This window comes from Neoarius graeffei, chromosome 9 (assembly GCF_027579695.1).
Source record: "Neoarius graeffei isolate fNeoGra1 chromosome 9, fNeoGra1.pri, whole genome shotgun sequence".
Classification (NCBI taxonomy): Eukaryota; Metazoa; Chordata; class Actinopteri; order Siluriformes; family Ariidae; genus Neoarius; species Neoarius graeffei.
Genome location: NC_083577.1, coordinates 19,125,611 through 19,146,920, shown reverse-complemented (window position 1 = coordinate 19,146,920; position 21,310 = coordinate 19,125,611). Strand labels below are relative to the sequence as shown.

Sequence of the window (21,310 nt, the reverse complement as noted above, 5' to 3'; positions counted from 1 at the left end):
GTGCCATCTAAGGGCCCGAAGATCACGGGCACCCAGTATGGTTTTCCGGCCTTGACCCTTACGCACAGAGATTCTCTGAATCTTTTGATGATATTATGCACTGTAGATGATCATATGTTCAAACTCTTTGCAATTTTACTGTTGAACTCCTTTCTGATATTGCTCCACTATTTGTGGGCGCAGAATTAGGGGGATTGGTGATCCTCTTCCCATCTTTACTTCTGAGAGCCGCTGCCACTCCAAGATGCTCTTTTTATACCCAGTCATGTTAATGACCTATTGCCAATTGACCTAACGAGTCGCAATTTGGTCCTCCAGCTGTTCCTTTTTTGTACCTTTAACTTTTCCAGCCTCTTATTGCCCCTGTCCCAACTTTTTTGAGATGTGTTGCTGTTATGAAATTTCAAATGAGCCAATATTTGGCATGAAATTTCAAAATGTCTCACTTTCGACATTTGATATGTTGTCTATGTTCTATTGTGAATACAAGATCAGTTTTTGAGATTTGTAAATTATTACATTCCGTTTTTATTTACAATTTGTACTTTGTCCCAACTTTTTTGGAATCGGGGTTATATATAAATAATAATTATGCCTCCGCCACCGTAAGGTGCAGGAGGCATCATGTTTTCGGGTTGTCCTTCCCGAAACCTTGTGAACGCAATATCTCAAAGGCTAATGAAAGGAATTTCACCAAACTTTTACCATTTGTGCATTTGGGGACAAAGATGAACTGATTAAGTTTTGAGATCAAAAGGTCTAAGGTCAAGGTCACTGTGATGTCAAATGTCTGTCCGAAAACCTTGTGAACACAATATCTCCAAGGCTAATACAAGTAATTTCACCAGGTCAAGATTACTGTGAGGTCAAATGTCCATCCCCAAATCACAACTTAAAGGAAAAGGCAACTTTTGTACAAAATCACCACAAATGGATAGATAAATATATAAAGTAATCGATCATGGAATTTATAGAGAAAGAACAGACCGCATAACAGTATCTTTTTTTAACTTTTAATAATATGGGCTTGCGCTGAGCTCAGCGAAGATGCGTTCCGCCATATTGATCTACTGCGTGACGTCATGCGGCCCACCACTGAAAATAACTCTTCAGTGCTTCATGGTAATAAGGTAAAAAACCAGTACAATCGCTTCTTCAAAGTTTCACCAAATGGTTTTATTTATGCAACTTAAAGCTCATAATACTGTATAACTTTGGTTGAGTAAAAACACGGAGCAAAAACATGGCTGAATCCTGAATGACTCCTATCTGGATTTTTCCTACCAAACCTACTGCACATGCGTGAAGCGGCTCGGCTCGGTTTTCCCTTTCGGGCGCTCTCGTTTTCTGTTAGAATTTGGTAAAGAAAAAAATAAATAAATATTATTTACCAGCTTACCAGGTCCATGAACATAAATCTGACAGCTGACAAGGTCGGGATATAAACGAATCGAATACAAGCCACCCGCCGGGACTCCTAATCACAGTGATCTGCTTGTAAACACTGTTTTCATGGGCCCAGTGACGTCACAGATCAGAGGGAGGCGCATTAACGAAAGATTCTGATTGGTTTATAGTTGCCCACAATCTCAAAATGGCTGCCTCCTCCAACTTCGACTCCTCTGTGTCAATTCATGATTTCAAAGTTAAAAATATTTTTTCATGTTCGATATATAATGGAAATAATTAACGGAATTGATTACGTATATGTTTTTCTCCTATTACACACCTGGTTTTGTACAAAAGTTGCCTTTTCCTTTAATAAGGCATGTAGTCTACCAGGCGGAGGCATCCCCATCGACGTCGTTGGCGTCGAGTTCTATCTAGTTTTTATTATTTTTTTGATTTACTTTATTGATATATTTTATCAAAAAGAAAGTACCAGTGGGCAAAAAAAAAGTCTGTAGAATATGTACTTCTTTTGAATACCTGTCTGTGTGCAATTATCTGAATATGTTCTGAATCTGTAGTTCTGTACCATATATACAAATACAGAGCTGCCCAAGAACACGTCTAATTTTTCTAAAACTTACTATACACATACACGAAATAAAATAAAATTATATAAATCATACATTAAACAAGAAGCCATCACAGTGAGCTTTATCACAGAAATGCAAAGGACTAGAATTCTATACGATCTATATAATATAGTTTACAATTTGTGTACAAGGCAACAAATGTGCAACCCTGATTCCAAAAAAGTTGGGACAAAGTACAAATTGTAAATAAAAACGGAATGCAATAATTTACAAATCTCAAACTGATACTGTATTCACAATAGAACATAGACAACACATCAAATGTTGAAAGTGAGACATTTTGAAATTTCATGTCAAATATTGGCTCATTTGAAATTTCATGACAGCAACACATCTCAAAAAAGTTGGGACAGGGGCAATAAGAGGCTGGAAAAGTTAAAGGTACAAAAAAGGAACAGTTGTAGGACCAAATTGCAACTCATTAGGTCAATTGGCAATAGGTCATTAACATGACTGGGTATAAAAAGAGCATCTTGGCGTGGCAGCGGCTCTCAGAAGCAAAGATGGGAAGAGGATCACCAATCCCCCTAATTCTGCGCTGACAAATTGTGGAGCAATATCAGAAAGGAGTTTGATAGTGTAAAACTGCAAAGAGTTTGAACAAATCATCATCTACAGTGCATAATATCATGAAAAGATTCAGAGAATCTGGAAGAATCATCAATGCTGAAAGGTATATCCAGGTTCTTGAGCAACATATGCTCCCATCCAGATGACGTCTCTTTCAGGGAAGACCTTGCATTTTCCAACATGACAATGCCAAACCACATACTGCATCAATTACAGCATCATGGCTGCGTAGAAGAAGGGTCCGGGTACTGAACTGGCCAGCCTGCAGTCCAGATCTTTCACCCATAGAAAACATTTGGCGCATCATAAAACAGAAGATACGACAAAAAAGTCCTAACAGTTGAGCAACTAGAATCCTACATTAGACAAGAATGGGTTAACATTCCTATCCCTAAACTTGAGCAACTTGTCTCCTCAGTCCCCAGACGTTTACAGACTGTTGTAAAGAGAAAAGGGGATGTCTCACAGTGGTAAACATGGCCTTGTCCCAACTTTTTTGAGATGTGGTGTTGTCATGAAATTTAAAATCACCTAATTTTTCTCTTTAAATGATACATTTTCTCAGTTTAAACATTTGATATGTCCTCTATGTTCTATTCTGAATAAAATATGAAATTTTGAAACTTCCACATCATTCCATTCCGTTTTTATTTACAATTTGTACTTTGTCCCAACTTTTTTGGAATCGGGATTGTAAATAAATAAATAAAAATGAACAACTGATAACATAGTACCTACTAGAATAACCAGACAGCCGGAAACAAACGCTGGTTGGTGCAGTACCAAAGTAACTTGTAGCTTTATATAATTTAATGCGTAGTTTCAAATACAAAGCATGAAAGCATTTTTGTTTTGCTACTTAATGCTCAGTGCCAGTGGAATTTACTGTCCATGTAATGTCTCTCTCTACCAGGCAGCATCTCTTCAGAGGAAATTATAAAGTATGCACACAGGATAAGTGCCAGTAATGCAGTATGCGCGCCTCTGAACTGGGTCCCAGGTATGTTCTTTCTCTGTCTTCCTTTTTTTTCTGTCTGAACCTTCCAATTTCTCTTTTTTTTTTTTAATAATTCCTGCTTGCCGGAAGGTCCGAAGGGGGATTATGTCATGGCGATGTCCGTCCGTCCGGGGAAGGGTACTCGCCTTCTGAAATTAACTCCTCTCGCAATTTTTTGGAGGAATTTCACGAAACTTGACAGGATTCTTTGTTATATGTCAGTAATACGCATATTGCAATTTTCAGTTCACTCGCATTTTACCAGAGTAAAATGTATTTTGAAATGCAAGTTGCATTCCAAACTTGCATTTTGACACTTTCATGAGGGTGTATTAAGCACTTATAGTTTAGATATAGCTGCCGGGGGGGGGGGATATTGTGCTCTCAGAGCACTCTTGTTTTTTTTTTTTTTTAAAGACTTGTTTAATTTATAATTTTTTTTTTTTTTTTGAGGTACATTTATTTCTTCCAGTAACAACTGAAAAATACATTCACACGTGTTTAATCAGAGGGATTCAGATTATCCCCACTGGCTGCGATTCAGGTGAATGTGTATTTTTAATGCTCTTATGCTGTGTGTCAGGTGACCCGCGGAGGCCGTATCCCACTGACCTTGAGATGCGGAGTGGAATGCTGGGTCATATGTGTAACCTGCCCACCAATGGTGTGAACGGCCACCTGCCTGGAGATGCACTGGCTGCTGGGAGATTACCAGGTATGTATATTCTTGTGTATTTTTGTACTATGCATACAGTAATCTAGAGATCTGATGGACCTTTTAGGATTGTTAGGTTACTACATTACTCACAAAAGGAATTCCAGGTTGTTGTTTTTTTAATTAATTAAACCATGTTTGCTTCAAATTGAAGATGATGGGAGGTAACAAACATGGCATACACTTGTAGTTTCAGCAAACCCATATTGACAAAAGTAAAAGTAATAACCTATTATTTTCCACTCCTCCCCCTATTCAATTGTGTTAACACCAGATCTCACCCATTTCCCACAAACAAAGAAAGAAACAAAGATGAAAATTGATCACACTTGCATTTCAATGATATCTCGGGGGTTTTTTTTTTTTTTTTTTTCTTCCCCTCCCTCAGTTTAAGGTAAGTATCCTTGAACCACAGAATGATTGTGGAGGGTTTGTTAGATTTCCAGTGCAATTGTAGATGGTATCTAGCTAATAAAGATGTATAAATGCTAAAATTTCTAAAAATTTTTTAATTAAACTGTAACTCCAGTACTTGGGAACATCAAAGATATACTGCTACGTCAGGGCAGACCTTAACACTAAATTTCGGTACAATGGTGGTAAAGTAACTGAGAAAATACAAGGCTAAGCATGTGAAGGACGTGTTGCTGAAATTGCCTGGGAACACATGCCATTGTTACATTGATTCTCTATATTCAGATAAATTATATGAATCCTATCAATACCACCATTGGTCTATAAAACCTACACCCAGCTCATGCTCAAGGCAGTCTTAATATTATTAATAGAACAGTCATCAAAGATATGAGCTGATTCCAAATGAAGATTAGTGAATGATGAGGGTTACTAAGGGTTAAAAGGAAGCTGTCTTGGTGGCTTGATGGGTAGAACAGAAAAAATAGAAGTAGTCCAGTACTTGAGCTGAAACGTAAGATGCTGGTAGATCAAATTTGATAGATGGCACTGTATAACTACCAAATATTCTGTCCTTGTAATGATCTTGAAAGCATTTTATGTATTTTATTCAATTCTCATACCACTGTCAGTATAATCTATAAATAATTAGGGAAATAAATTATTCAAAATGAATGGCATTAATGTAGAAGTGTGCGTGTGTAAATCCTAAGAATGGACAAAAGTGTACTCGGTCATTTTGTAAAACGAGAGGGGTTAAAAGGCAAGGAAGAAGTAAGCAAAGCCATTAATGAAAATGAAGTATGTGATTAGGCCTCCAGTCTACACCATGGAGGGTGTAAAGGTCCAAGCCAGTATGTACCTTTTTGAATATGGACTGACCAATAATATACACTCAAGCCGGAAAGTGTGCACACCCCTTTCACCTTCTCCACGTTTTATTACGTTACAGACTTATTCTACAATAGATTGTTCTTTTTTTTTTTTGGTCACAAATACCCCATAATGGCACAGTGGAAGCAGGTTTTTAGAAAATATGCAATTTTATTTTACTGACAAAAATAGGTTCTTTAGGGCAGGGCTTTTCAAAGTGTGGGGCGCGCCTCCCCTAGGGGGCGCCAGAGTTCTTCAGGGGGGGCGCAACATGAGGAAAAATAAACCAGAATAAGGCCATGTACACACGTAGCCGGGTATTTTTAAAACCGAACATTTTCCCCCCCTCCATTTATAAAAATGTCTTATCCACACCACCTCGTCTTCGAAAAAAATCCCTTCCACACATAACCGAACATCTGTGTTTTCAATCACATTCATAAGCATTCCAAACCTGTAGATGGCATTATTTCCCCAAATCCTACCCCCTAATCACATCGCCTGTGCTCTTGGAGCAGTAGTTGGGCTTATAAAATTAAACATGTAAATAGCACCTGCACAATAATTAACGTTTTCAAGGCACTACTCCGATCCATTACTCTTTGTCCATGCTTAATCTGGCTTCTGCAGTAAACAAAGGTCGCACATTTGACGTCAGGGCAGATTTGTCATTTTTTTTGGCGCAGATTGTGACGTTCTAAAACGCAAAACTCCGGTTATCTCTGTCTACACGAAAAGGCATACATGGAGTTTTCTAAAATCTTCACTTTGCCTGGAGTTTTTTTAAATATTCGTTTTTGATGTGTTTTCATGTGGATGACAGGCCAAAACGTAGAAAAATATCTTCGATTTAGCAGATACCCGGCTATGTGTGGACGGGGTCTAAGTTACTATTGCGGACATTTATGCCGCTTTTCCACTACAAACGCGGCTGAGCCGTGCCGTGCTGAGTCGAGCTGAGCGGGGCTGTTGGAGTTGCATTTCGACTACAACCGCGCTGAACCGTGCTGGCTGGAAGTGGGTGGACACATTGGGTGGAGTTAGCGAAAGTGGGTGGACGTCACGTGATGTCGTTAAGCAGCGCAAACAGTGACATCAGTGACAGTGGTGGAACAAGTCAGAGCCGGGCCGGGGGCGGGGCAAATGACCGGGCCCTTTATTAAAGCTTATCATAACATCATTTTAGGCTACAAAATGTCCGCAACTGCGGTGTTTACCAATTTCAACACTACCGGGTGCAACTATGTTATTTAGTACATCAAGTCCTTCAAACGAACATGTAACTCAAACATAAAACATTAGGATACTGTACATGGCTCATAATAAAACATCAATAGCCTATACTGCGCACATTATTTGAAGGGCATACGAATGAGCGCTCAGAGGTTGCAACGGTGACAGGAAGAGTCAGAAATAAAAGGAGGGCGGTGCAAACCTCACTGAATGCACTGTGTTTACCAATTTCAACACTACGGGGTGCAACTATGTTATTTTGTACATTAAGTCCTTCAAACGAACATGTAACTCAGAAACAAAAAAACAGGTGACATACTGTACATGGCTCATAATAAAACATCAATAGCCTACTGCGCGCATTATTTGAAGGGCATACGACGAGCCTTGCGCTCCGCGAACTCGTCCACGATGCTCTGTCACTGATTCAGTGATCTTTTAAGCGGTAGTCTCACGACCCGAATAGTAAACAATAAACATGGAGGACATGGAGTCGTTAGTGTTGCTGGTCTTGGTGCTGTGGCTTGTTGTCACCGACAACGCCAACAGATACTGGCAAGAGCGTATAGATGAGGCGAGGCGCATAAGGCTTCATAATTCTCGTAATTCGTAATTCTTCTTCTTCCGGGTTTGCGGTGTTTACAGATCCCAGCGTGCTCGCGGGGCGTGTGTGGGCATGTGAGGACACTCCTCACCAATCAGTGCACAGGGGAGTGTCTGCTCACGCCCCTAGCCTCACTCGGCACGGCTTGGCTCGCTTCAGCCCCACTCCAAAACGGTGCGAGTTTTAGGGGCTAAGCAGGGCTGAAACGAGCTGAGTCGTGCTGGTTTTTGGTAGTCGAAACGCGAGCCGTGTCGGGCTGAAGTGAGCTGAAGCGAGCTGAAGTGAGCTGAAAAAGGGTAGTGGAAAAGGGCCATTAGCGAACTTCAGCTAGCCTTTGCCAGAGACAAAATGGACCGATTTTTAGTACCTAAAGCTACAGTGAGTGAGGAGACAGAGTCTGGGCCAAGCAAAAAAACAGACCCTCCAGGATTTCGCGATGTTGCGATTTGCAAATTCAACCAATCCCCACGAATTCAGGGCGGTGTTGCAATTATATCCAATCACCGCAACTTTCCCGCAAATTTGACCAATCGTTGGCGTCGTCTTGAGGTGACGTCGACAAACTAACTTCCACCTTACTTCCGTGTATATGTTCAAGAGAAGCAGCGTGCGCGCAGTGTTGCCAGGTTGGGCGGTTTCAAGTGCATTTTGGCGGGTTTTGAACATATTTTGGACTGGAAAACGTCAGCAGTATTTGGCAACACTGTGTGCGAGTCAGTGTTTATATAGGCTTAAATTCTGTTACTGAAAGTGTGTTGTGTTTACAGTGAAGGACTGTGTGCACTTTATTTTTTTACTTAATACAAGAAATTAATGGAGGCCAACATTTTTGCCAAAATGGTATTTTATTTTCCATTGTTTAGGCAACTTCAGCATCATACTGTGAGATTCTGTTCAAATTTTTTTTTTCTTCTGTGAAGCCTGAGCCATTTATTTTATTAGTTTATAATTATTGTTTAATATAGTCTTCAGGAGAGACTGCCTGCACACAGTACTAGTATTAATAGTTTTTTTTTTTTCTTACATGAAAGCTGAGGCATTTATATTATATTTTAAGGTAACTTCATGTTGTGCTGTGAGGTTCTATGCACTTTAACTTTTGAACCAACAGGTGCATTTGGATAAGTAAAGCCTATTTTTCTGCATTTTTGTAGTCCTGGTAATCTTTTATATTGGTAAAGTTGTTTATAGGACCATTTCTCAGTTTCTTTGTCTTTTAATCAACAGTTTTTCCGTAATAACTTTAATATTTAACATCACTCAATTTTAATCACAAAAAGAGAAAATCGCAACAATTTCTCGCAACTTTCACTTCCTCCTGCAATGTAATCGCAACAAAAACCTAAAAAACACCGCAACTTTCATCGTAATTTTTTGGAAAAACCTCCGCAACAGTCACAAAAAAGGCCCACGAAATCCTGGGGGGGCTGAAAAAAGAAGGAAGTATGACCACGATTATTTAAAGTTTGGATTTTCATGGACTGGATCTGAAGATGCTCCACTGCCACAGTGTGTTGTCTGCCAAGAGGTGCTAGCTAACGATGCTATGAGATGTTTAAAATGTGTAAAAAAAAAAAAGTTTTAAAAAGCACAGATGTTTAAAATGTGTAAAAGAAAAAATAAAAATGTATACAACAACAATCATTTTTTTTTAAATACGAATGGAACGTTAAGTATAGCAACAACAAAAATTGTAAGGGGGGGGGGCGCTGTTTATTTGCTCTCTGAGAGGGGGCTGACTCTCCCACACTTTGAAAACCCCTGCTTTAGAGGTTACATGTCTGTACACACCCTTAGCCTAATACTTGGTTGATGCACCTTTGGCAGCAATTACAGCTTCAAGGCATCTTGGGAAAGAAGCTATGAGCTTTGCACACTTGTTTCTGGACATTTTTGCCCATTCTTCTTGGCGTTATCCTTGCAAGCGCTGTCACATTGGATGGAGAGCATTGGTATACAGCCATTTTCAGCTCCTTCCACAGAGGTTCAGTTGGATTCAGGTCTGGGCTTTGGCTGGGCTACTCGAGGACATTTCAGACTTTCTCCGAAGCCACTCCTTTGTTCTCTTGGCTGTGTGCGTTGGGTCGTTGTCATGTTGGAAGGTAAATCTTCACCCCAGTCTGAGGTCCAGAGTGCTCTGGAGCAGGTTTTCTTCAAGGATCTCTGTGTACTTGGCTGCATTCATTTTTCCCTCCATCAGGACTAGTCTCCCTGTTCCCGCTGCTGAAAATCATCCCCCCGTCATGATGTTGCCACTGCCTTGCTTCACTGTAGGGATGCCATTAGCTAGGTGATGAGCGGTGTCTGGTTTCCTCCAGACGTGACGCTTGGTATTCAGGCCAAAAAGTTCAGTTTTGGTTTCATCAGACCAGAGAATATTGTTTCTCATGGTTTGAGAGTCCTTTAGGTGCCTTTTGGCAAACTCCAAGTGGGCGGTCAAAATGGCTTTTTCATCGATAACCCTTCGCAGAGCATCGTGAGCTGTAGTGTGACCGTAGCTTAATGAGGCAGATGTGACTGCGGATGCAACCCAGCAATCGTACCCTACGACGAGAAGGGAGGTGGTGTCCATGCTTTCTAAAAATAATTTCTACTTTTGATGTGCCCGACCTCGGGGCAATTTTCCACTTCACCTCAGTCCATTGTAGAAGAGCTCGGACCCAGAGGAGGTGGTGGTGTTTCTTGTTATTGTTTTGTTTTTTTAATATATAACTTGCATTTGTGGATGGAGTAATGAACGGTTTTCATAGACAGTGGTTTTCTGAAGTGTTCCTGAGCCCATACAGTGATTTCCACTACAGACATGTGTCTGCTTTTAATGCAGTGTTGCCTAAGGGTCTGAAGATCACAGGCATCCTGTGATCCTGATGGCCTGAAATGAGTAATTGCTCTAGTATCTGTTGGAGATTCTGATTTATATAGGGATGTGGAGGAAGATTTGAAAGTGGCATTAACAGCCACAGAATCAGAAGTTAGTGTGCCAGAATCAGTACAGGATTTAGTCTTTGGGTTCAGACATGAAGCTACTTGATGTCTATGCTGGTTGGCAAGAAATCAGCTTGCCTTCATATCTCCTTATTCATAGTAAGGGCTACAAGAATACAACAGAAGGTGCTTGGTATTAGTTTTTCCAATGAGCTCAAACTCAGCTTACAGATTGAGACAATGCTTGAGCAGTTCAGGGGCTGGGCTTTTGGCAAACTATTGATCAGTGTAGTAGGTCCATAATGTAGTAGATCCATAAATATTTGGACAGTGTACCTGAAATTGAAATTAAATACTGAATGTGCTCAAAGTGCACATTTCAGCATTAAATTTGGTCGTGCCAGGAGCGTAGTATGTATTGTGCATATTTGCACTGCAGTGTGTCAAGTGAACTGATTCATTAACGCGGAGGCAAGTCTGGTTGCCTAGCTGGAAATGTTTTGATGAGACATTGTGATATTTCTTACATGTTTTAATCAAATTCAGATTAACATTGCTTAATTTAGAAAGCATCTAAAGAGTAAACAACATTTTCCTTCATTACTTCCAGATTGTTCTGTCTTCTATTTGTGCTCATGTATATTTTGTGGTTAATAACGCACTAGTCCAGATCAGAGGTTTCCAACCGTGGTCCTGGAGTACACTTTGTCCTGCCAAATTTAATGTGTGCCCTGCCCTCAACAAATCTGATTCAACTTGGTTAACTTTTTCTTATTTTAGTCAGCCTTTCTTGAGCTGAAGTGGGTGTATTAGAGCAGGTTCCCCTTGTGCCCCCAAAACAGCTCTGACCTGTCAAAGCATGGAGTCCACAAGATCTCTGAAGATGTGCTGTGATATCTAGTAACAGATCCTATAAGTTGCAAAGTGGGGCCTCAATGGATCGGAGTTGTTTATCCAGCACATCCCAGAGATGCTCAGTCAGATTGAGATCTGGTGAATTTGGAGGCCAAAGTCAGCACTTTTTGAGCTCTGTCATTTATTAAGTCAAGTCAACTTTGTCAAATATGCTATACATGCTCGACATACAGCACAGATGAAATATCAGTCCTCTCTGACCCACGGTGCAAACAGGCAATGCGATAAATAAAAATAGAATAATTGAAAAAAACAAACAATATAAACAGTATAAACACTCTAGATAGGAACTAGACATAGACTAAACACTCAGTATAAACAGTATAAATAAACAGTATAAACACTAGATAAGAACAAGACGTAGACTAAACACTCAGACAATATAAATAGTATAAACACTCTAGATATGAACTAGACGTAGACTAAACACTCGTGTGTGTGTGTGTGTGTGTGTGTGTGTATATATATATATATATATATATATATATATATATATATATATATATATATATATATATAAAAATATACATACACACACACACATGCACGCACACAAATTGGTTCAAATAACCAAACAGTCAAGGGCACTTGAGGTATAGCAGGTAAACATGAAATAAGCAGTATAAACAAACTAGCAGCTGTTAAGAGGAGGTAGTGCGGAATAGTGCAAATGAGCGAGGTAAAGTGAGATGTGCGGTCCCTGAGTTCAGTGTGTTAATGAACGATGAGATGTGTGTGTTGGGGGGGGGGGGGGAACTGTGAGGATGACATGTCAGATGCTGAAGGGGGGTGTGCGAGCAGACTCTGTGGCAGAGGGGGGAGGAGGGGCAGAACAGGGAGGGAGTTGAGCCTCCTGACTGCCTGGTGAAAGAAACTGTTCTTGAGCCTGCTGGTTTTGGCCCAGAGACTACGCAGTCTCCTCCCCGATGGCAGCAGGCTGAAGAGGCTGTGAGATGGGTGGGTGGGGTCACCTGCAATCCTGATGGCTTTTCGGGTGAGGCGGGAGTTATAAATATCCGTTAGAGAAGGGAGAGAGACACCAATGATCCTCTCAGCTGCAGAGACTTGCAGCAGGACACGGTGCAGGCGCCGTACCACATGGTGATGCAGCTGGTCAGGATGTTCTCGATGGTGCCTCTGTAGAAAGTGTGCATGATGGGGGCCGGGGCTCTTGCTCTCCTCAGTTTGCGGAGGAAGTACAGACGCTGTTGGGCTTTTTTGGCCAGTGATGCGGTGTTGTTGCTCCAGGACAGGTCTTCAGAAATGTGCACACCCAGAAACTTGGTGCTGTTCACCCTCTCCACTGCAGCACCGTCGATAGATAGTGGGGCATGCTGGGTGTGCTCTCTCCTGAAGTCCACAACAATCTCCTTCGTCTTCTCCACGTTCAGACGGAGATTGTTGTCCTTGCACTGCATGGCCAAGCGGCTCACCTCACTCCTGTAGATTGTCTCATCACCATTGTTGATGAGACCCACCACAGTCGTGTCATCCGCAAACTTAATGAAGAGATTTGAGCTGGATGTTGGTGTGCAGTCATGGGTCAGCAGAGTGAAGAGGAGGGGGCTTAGCACACATCCTTGGGGGGCCCCTGTGTTCAGTGTGATGGTGCTGGAGGAGTTGCTGCCGACCTGTACAGTCTGTGGTCTCCCCGTCAGGAAGTCCAGCAACCAGTTGCACAGGGAGGTGTTGAGTCCCAGCTGGTCCAGTTTGTGAATGAGCTGCTGAGGAATGATTGCGTTGAATGCTGAGCTAAAGTCTATGAACAGCATTCTGACACATGAGTCTTTTGTCTCCAGGTGGGTGAGGGCTGAGTAGAGGGCAGTGGAGATGGCGTCATCGGTCGAACGGTTGGACTGATATGCAAACTGGAAAGGATCCAGGGCGGGGGGGGAGGGCAGACTCGATATGCCTCATGACTAGCCGCTCGAAGCACTTCATGAGGATGGGAGTGAGTGCGACAGGGCGGTAGTCATTGAAGCAGGAGGGAGACGGCTTCTTCGGGACCGGGATGATGGTGGTGGTTTTGAGGCACGTGGGGACAACAGCCTGGCTCAACGAGATGTTGATGTCTGTAAAGACATCTGTGAGCTCCTCGGCACAGTCTCTCAGGACACGACCAGGAATGTTATCAGGACCCGGGGCTTTTCGTGCATTTGTCATCCTGAGAGCTCTCCTCATGCTGTCTGGGGACAGCGTCAACACCTGGTTGCCAGGAGGTGGGGGGGGTCTTCTGTGCCGTGGTGCTGTTGTCTGCCTCAAAGCGAGCGAAGAAGTCGTTCAACTGATTCAGCAGAGACGTGGAGTTGTCACAAGTCTGTGGCGAGGGCTTGTAGTCTGTGACGGTCTGAATCCCCCGCCACAGGTTCCTGGTGTCTCTGCTGTCGTTGAAATGGTCAGCAATGTGCCTGGAATGCTGTCTCTTGGCCACCCTGATGCCTCATGACAGATTGGCCCTAGCTGTCCTCAGGCCCACCTCGTCCCCAGCTCTGAAGGCGGCGTTCCAAGCCCACAGGAGCCTATAGACTTCCCCTGTCAGCCATGGCTTCTGATTGGCCCGAATGGAGATGGTTCTAGTGACCATAACGTCGTCCATGCACTTCCTGTGTATTAGAGGAAGTTAACCAACTTCATGTAGGCAGTGACGGTCTCCGTGTGCTCCTGGAGATCTGTGGTGTTGTAGGTGGCCACCTGTCTGTCTGAACATGCTCCAGTCAGTGGTGGAAAAACAGTCCTGGGGTGCCTCTGAGGACCCCTCTGGCCACACACACATCTGTTTTGTAGCTGGTTTGGTGACTTTAACCAGCGGCCTGTATGCTGGCATTAGCATAACAGTGGAATGATCTGAGGCCCCAAGGTGGGGGAGGAGTAGGGCTTTGTAGGCATCTTTATGCATGGTGTAAACATTGTCCAGAGTATTGTTTCCACGTGTAGGAAAGTTGATATGTCCATAGAGTTTTGGAAACGCTTTTGGAGTTTGCATGATTTGAAATCCCCAGCCAGGATGAGGAAAGCATCTGGGTGGGCTGTCTGCTGCTCACTGATGTGCTGATAGAGCTCATTCAGTGCTTCACTCCTGTTGTTATTGGAGCTGGGAGGGATGTATATTGCTACCAGCAATATGGCTGTGAATTCCCTCGGCAGATAGAATGGCCGGCACTTAATAATCATAAACTCCACCAGAGGTGAGCAGTGTTTGCAGACCACAACAGCATCACGGCACCAGGCATCACTGATGTAAACACAGAGTCCTCCGCCACGAGTCTCTCCCCCCCCCCCCCGACTAGCGCTCTGTCTGAACGGTAGCATGTTAGCCGGGCTAGCTGAATTGCACAGTCCGGGACGCTGTCATTAAGCCATGTTTCCACAAACACAAGGACACAACACTCACTCACAGACTTAAAAGATGAGCGGAGCAGGCGGACATAATCCAGCTTGTTGTCCAGCGAGCGTACGTTGGCCAGAGCGATGGTAGGGATAGCCGGCCAGTGAGGGCTAGCCGCTAGCCTAGCTTGGATACCTCCGCGTTTGCCTCTCTTCTGCTTCCGCATGTTCCGCCTGTGGCGCTTCCACTGTGGGCTGGATGCAGGAGTGGGGGTCGGTGATTGAGCAGGCCTCCGGAGCAAACCGTAGCCGCATAGCACTTCCGCGTCCGCTGGATTTATATCCGTGAATATAGTTCTGCGGATGTCGAGCAGAAACTCACGGGAGTATGTGCGCCTTGAGACTAATGGACGCAACAAAGACGAACAGATACACACTGTTTTAAAAAAACATGAAAACACCGTTCTGTCGGGACAGAGAATACCATTGCCATGAAGAGATGTACTTGGTCTGCAACAATGTTCAGGTAGGTGGTATGTGTCAAAATAACATCCACATGACTGCCAGTGCCCAAGGTTTCCCAGTAGAACATTGTCCAGAGCATCACACTGCCTCTGCCAGCTTGCCTTCTTCCCATAGTGTATCCTGGTGCCATCTCTTCCCCAGGTAAACGAGATGTGTACACACACACACACACACACACACACACACACACACCTATACCTGGCTGGCCACATGATGTAAAAGAAATCGTAATTCATCAAAGCAGGCCACCTTGTTCCATTGCTCCGTGGTCCAGTTCTGATCCTCATGTGCATCAGTGAGCCTTGGGAGCACATGACCCGGTCACCAGGTGTCCTTCCTTGGACCATTTTTGGTAGGTACTAACCACTACATACTGGGAACACCCAACAAGACCTAGTGTTTTGAAGACACTCGGACCCAGTCATCTTGCCATCAAAATTTGGTACTTGTCAAAATCGCTCAGATCCTTACACTTGCCTATTTTTCCTGCTTCCAACACATCAGCTTGGATAACTGGTTGTTCATTTGCTGCCTAATATATCCCATCCTTTCACAGGAGCCACTGTAACAAGATAGTCATTCACTTCACTGATCACTGGTTTTAATGCTGTTGCTAATCTGTGTAGAATAAATTGTAGGGAACAAATTGGGTACAGTACCATTCGTTCTGATTACCCTTTTTCTACTCGTTTTGCAGTTTAAGCAGAAAGAGTCTTGTCGTGAATCCTGGATGGGGGTGGAGTACAGAAGCATGGCAGGCGGGAACTGAAGTTCTTAACTTTTATTTTGCATATAAATATAGCTTTTCAGCTTACTCTCTCACATGCACACACATGCATTCTGGTCAGGAGAGAGTCCCTCTTCTCTGCTCTCCCCCTCCTTTTATGCTACATCTCTGCAACAAACACACACACACACACCCATATGCACATTAATTGACAGCAGCTGTAATGACTTGGCCACTTACCTTCCTGGACCCCGCCCTCCATTCACAAACTGCTGCTTGGCCACGCCCCTGCTGCCACAAGTATATCTCATCTCATCTCATTATCTGTAGCCGCTTTATCCTGTTCTACAGGGTCGCAGGCAAGCTGGAGCCTATCCCAGCTGACTACGGGCGAAAGGCGGGGTACACCCTGGACAAGTCGCCAGGTCATCACAGGGCTGACACATAGACACAGACAACCATTCACACTCACATTCACACCTACGCTCAATTTAGAGTCACCAGTTAACCTAACCTGCATGTCTTTGGACTGTGGGGGAAACCGGAGCACCCGGAGGAAACCCACGCGGACACGGGGAGAACATGCAAACTCCGCACAGAAAGGCCCTCGCCGGCCCCGGGGCTCGAACCCGGACCTTCTTGCTGTGAGGCGACAGCGCTAACCACTACACCACCGTGCCGCGCCACAAGTATATATTTTATTTTATTTTATTTTATTTTATTTTAAGATGGCCAAGATTTTGGTGCTACCCATGGGTTTTTGTTTTTTTTGTTATTTAGGCCATTATAATGAACTACAACTGTTATAAAGCCTCACACTTTCTACTCACAACACTATCAGGATTGTAGTTGTATATTAATAAATCCATTATATGGTACTTCCAAAAAAAACCAAGAAAGAAAACACAAGCCAACATTATGACCACAACGAGCATTGAGAGACAATTACTACCTATCACACCTGAAGTTATCTTTTAATTGGACAGGTATCTTTTAATTGTAGAAAAAAAAGTTTACTGTCCTGTGTCTGTGTTGCTGTTTGTTTATCAAATATTTCAAACCTTTTGCAAAACCAGTTGATTAGTTTATCTAATGAAACCTGATCAAGTAAAACAATGTCTCAACAGCACGGTTGGAGCTGTATTGAACTTCTAAAGACGGATCATCAGCTTCTAGATTGATTGTTCTATGAGTGCTACAACATGTCTGACCAAAACAAATAAGGACAGGGACTACAACATAAGAGCACAGAAATAGTCTTTTCTTTTATGCACCTATGGACAATGCCAGCAAGTTTTTTTCTGGCATTAAGGGGGGGAAAATGTCTTTGTATTGGGAACTTGATGTCTGCTACTGAAAATGCTATTAACCTCCATTGGATTTTATCTACCAGTTGTCTCACATTCCTGCTGTGTCAGTGATAAAATCTTGTGGGTGGGTTTTTTTTTAGGTCAGTTTTCTCAGCTGCAGAAGACAGTTTTCAAACTTTCATCAAATCAGAACCTTTAAAACCTGATCTGTAATTGAGTTTTTAGCTTGTGAATTCTTGCTTTCTCAGTCTTTCTAATATGCAAAATCCTGAACCATTGACACTTGAAAGTATTCTTTGTTCATTTAAAAAATTCTAATATCGTCACTTGTAATAAATATCAGTACTTAAATGTGAAGACTGTTTAACTGTGTACGGTGCTCATTTTGTAGGCAATTAGCTGAATGTGCATAGACTTTTCCTGGCACAGGCTGACATTATTTCAGATACTCCACTTGCATTCCCTTCTTGTTGTTTTTCCTCCTGTCTGAGCTTTATGTTGATGATGGTTAATATGAATATATATTCATTCTTCCTCCTTCTCCCTCCAAAGATGTACTGGCCCCACAGTACCCATGGCAGTCTGCAGATGTTGCCATGGCAATGCCTCCACCACCTCACCATGGTAACGACCTCGGCTTGGAGTTGCCAGGGCACAATAAGGAGAATGAAGATGATGTGGAGGCCATGAGCACCGACTCGTCCAGCAGCAGCAGTGATTCTGACTGAGAATGAGTGCATGAGACAGGGAATATGAATCCAAAATTCTCCAAAACGACCTTGTGTGTGAGGTACCTTATTCTGCCACCTTAAGTCGATAATACAAATGTTAAGGTTATTAGTAACTTCATTCCTTCCATGTTGCTAAAGCCAACCTGACCTCAGTCAGCTGGAAACATCTCATGATAGCAAGCTAAAACAATTTAAGTGTTCTTTACAGCTCATTTTACATGCATCAGGTTTAATGAATATTTTACCACCTGCTCACCACTAGAGACACCCTCCCCTCCCCCTCTTCTCTTGTCTTCATTGCCTTTTGTGCATCTCAGTTGTGTAAATAGAGTTGTAAAAATGTTTGGGTTTCAAAACTTGTAAATAAACTTTCTTTGATTAAAAATGCGTCTCTCGTGTCTTTGGAGCAGGAATAAGTAGAATGAGTGTTCCTCACTTTCAATGGTACTGGTATAGCATTTAAACATGATCAATATTGATAGTGTAAGCCCTAACTATAATAATGCACACAAGTGCAGCCACCTGATTAACCATCATAAGTAGCTTTAAGTGCTTAAAAGTCCAAAAGCACGTCAAGCTTTATTGCACATGGGCAACCAATATGGTGCCCAGGATGTGATGTCAAGTCGACGAAAGCCAGGTACTGGATGTTAAGTGTAGCCAATGTAAACGTACTTGTTAGCCTGGATATAGTCAGACGAAAGAATTGTCTTCAAGTCAGTATGTAGGAGAAATCTGGTATCTGTATGAACCTTGGAAAAAGGACTATGCGTATCTGGTAAATGATTTCAGCAGCAAATCATGATTCTAATGATGATGAAATCTGTGACGCTTTGCAAGTTCAAAGTTGGGAAGACAGGTCAAAGGGTTTGGCAGCTATCTGGTGCTGATATAAAGTGTGCCAAGCAGAAAATTGACATTGAATGTGTTTGTTGTAAAGAGCATGAACTTGTATGCAATGTAATACAGGCATAGTCATTGAATTGTTTCACAGATAAACCCGGTTTGGAAACGTATGTCGCACACAAGCCTGCATTGGAAATGGACTACATACAGACCATGATGGTGTGTGTGGCCAGCACCATATGGAGAACTCGCAAATTGGTCCGCAGCCTATTATAAATAGAAACTCAGTGTGTGCATATGTTTATGGATATCTGTGTCCCATACTAACTATAAAGCCTATTTGTCTTTATTGCATGTGTGAATACAGGTATAGACATGCAATGTGCCACAATAGTTTATATGGTCTAAATACAGGCTAGTGACCAGTTCAAAGCAGAGTGTAAGTTTGTAGCAGAGCGATGCGTGGAGCACTGGACAACAAACGTTCTATCTATAGAAGATAGATGGGTTTTTATCCAGTGCTTATCTTTTAATTTGCTTTTTAAAAAATAATGTGGGATTATTTACTAACACATTTTACACTCGTTAGGCGCTCCACTTTTAGGCATTGCCACACACATACATACACGTGTGTGTGTGTGTGTGTGTATATAAATATTAATTAGACAGAATTCCTGCCAAATGAGTGTTTCGAAAGTGTGGCCTGTTCCCAAGTTGTTTAACAAGTCATTTACATTGCTTAGTTGTCAGCAATGTAACACAGAAAAAAATGCTTTCCCTCATCACGTTTATTATTTTTGCAACCATAGGCTTTGCACTCTATTTTTTTCAACAATGTTTTGTACAACTGCCTGCGTTGCGGTGTCAGGAGCAATAAGCCAGTCAAGATGCAGGAAACTCCTCGGTGATTCTACGTCATACTGATCTTTGACGCCACCCACAAAATGGCAATATGGCTATGCCCTTAAGTGGAACTTAAGTGAGCGGGAATACAAAAGACTTTTAAAGCACAGCTTTATGTGACAGTGTGACAATACAGGGTAGTCAAACTACATTTGTGCAAAATATGTAATATTTCTAGCCTGTGGGGTCCTCCCCCCCCCTCCCCCTGCTGCAGTTACCTTTAAGCACATTTTAATATGGTCTGTGGGGCAAGGCTTTTTGAACAGTCTTAAATTAGGATAAGTATAATTACAACAGTGTGGGATTTTAATTCATTGAATTTTGAAGTGTTGGCTTATGTGAACTTTAGTTCAAGGTACAGAAGACAACGTTAATTTGGTCAAAAGTGTACATATTCACCATAAGCTTCAGAAAAATGTTAGTTGAACATTCAGTACACAAACTGCTGTGGCTTCAACCATAAACCATGCTTGTTCTCTCTCTCGCCAGATAGATTTTAACTTTGCTTTTAACCATTCCCCCTTTTTTCTTTTTTATGAATAACTCAACATGAAATTATTTCTCTTTTACTATTAGTAATTTTAAATTATTTCTACGTCTGTTGCTTTACAAGTGTATCTCAAGAAATCCCATCCCCATAGGAAGGACATGATGTTAAAGGGCACTGAATTTTCAAACAGGTTTCAATTAAGTACACAAATTGAACACACGACTTGAGCCAAATACAGCCCACTGTCTTGTTTCCTTCAGCTCCATAAACCTGAAAAAATATTGTTGAAATGGTGCAGTATCTGCTTGTCTACACCAGAATTCTCACCATAGTCCAGCAACTGCCACTGGACAGCAGGCACCAATCTCTGAACTGAAACTGCTTAAAATAAATGACTTGTCTGCTGCATTTTATTTAGGTCATGTTTGTCTAATATAATTCAGAAACATGTCAGAGTTGGGCAGTGGTGTAACTACTTCTGCTGTGATAAGGATGCAAAAATAAAATGAATGTACAATCATTGCAAGGCACAATCTAGCCTCAAACAATCTTGCAATTTTAACAAGGCCATAAATGATACAATTTTCACTAATCTGATTAAAATTTTGGTAATAGAGGAACATTGTGTCTTATCTTACAAATCCTGATCTACTTTTCTTTTTGCTACAGTTATACTTCAGCAGCTACTTCACTGCAATCAAATGGATATCTCTATGCTTATAATGTAGCTATCTGGCTAATAACATTCACATACAACCCCGATTCCGAAAAAGTTGGGACAAATTGTAAATAAAAAACGGAATGGAATGATGTGGAAGTTTCAAAATTCCATATTTTATTCAGAATAGAACATAGATGACATATCAAATGTTTAAACTGAGAAAATGTATCATTTAAAGAGAAAAATTAGGTGATTTTAAATTTCATGACACCACATTTCAAAAAAGTTGGGACAAGGCCATGTTTACCACTGTGAGACATCCCCTTTTCTCTTTACAACAGTCTGTAAATGTCTGGGGACTGAGGAGATAAGTTGCTCAAGTGTAGGGATAGGAATGTTAACCCATTCTTGTCTAATGTAGGATTCTAGTTGCTCAACTGTCTTAGGTCTTTTTTGTCGTATCTTCCGTTTTATGATGCGCCAAATGTTTTCTATGGGTGAAAGA

General features: G+C 42.0%; 1 protein-coding gene across 2 annotated transcripts in view; it reads left to right on the top strand.

Annotated features, from left to right (window-relative positions):
- The window catches only part of med4 (mediator complex subunit 4), a 30,160-nt gene extending 11,870 nt beyond the window's left edge, over positions 1-18,290 (top strand). For both annotated transcript variants that reach the window (XM_060929167.1, XM_060929166.1), the window contains exons 5-7: positions 3,526-3,612; positions 4,193-4,324; positions 17,727-18,290. In XM_060929167.1, coding sequence (XP_060785150.1) covers positions 3,526-3,612; positions 4,193-4,324; positions 17,727-17,902 — 395 coding nt within the window. In that variant the 3' untranslated portion in view covers positions 17,903-18,290. The remainder of the gene's footprint in view (positions 1-3,525; positions 3,613-4,192; positions 4,325-17,726) is intronic.
- The last annotated feature ends 3,020 nt before the right edge of the window (positions 18,291-21,310 follow it).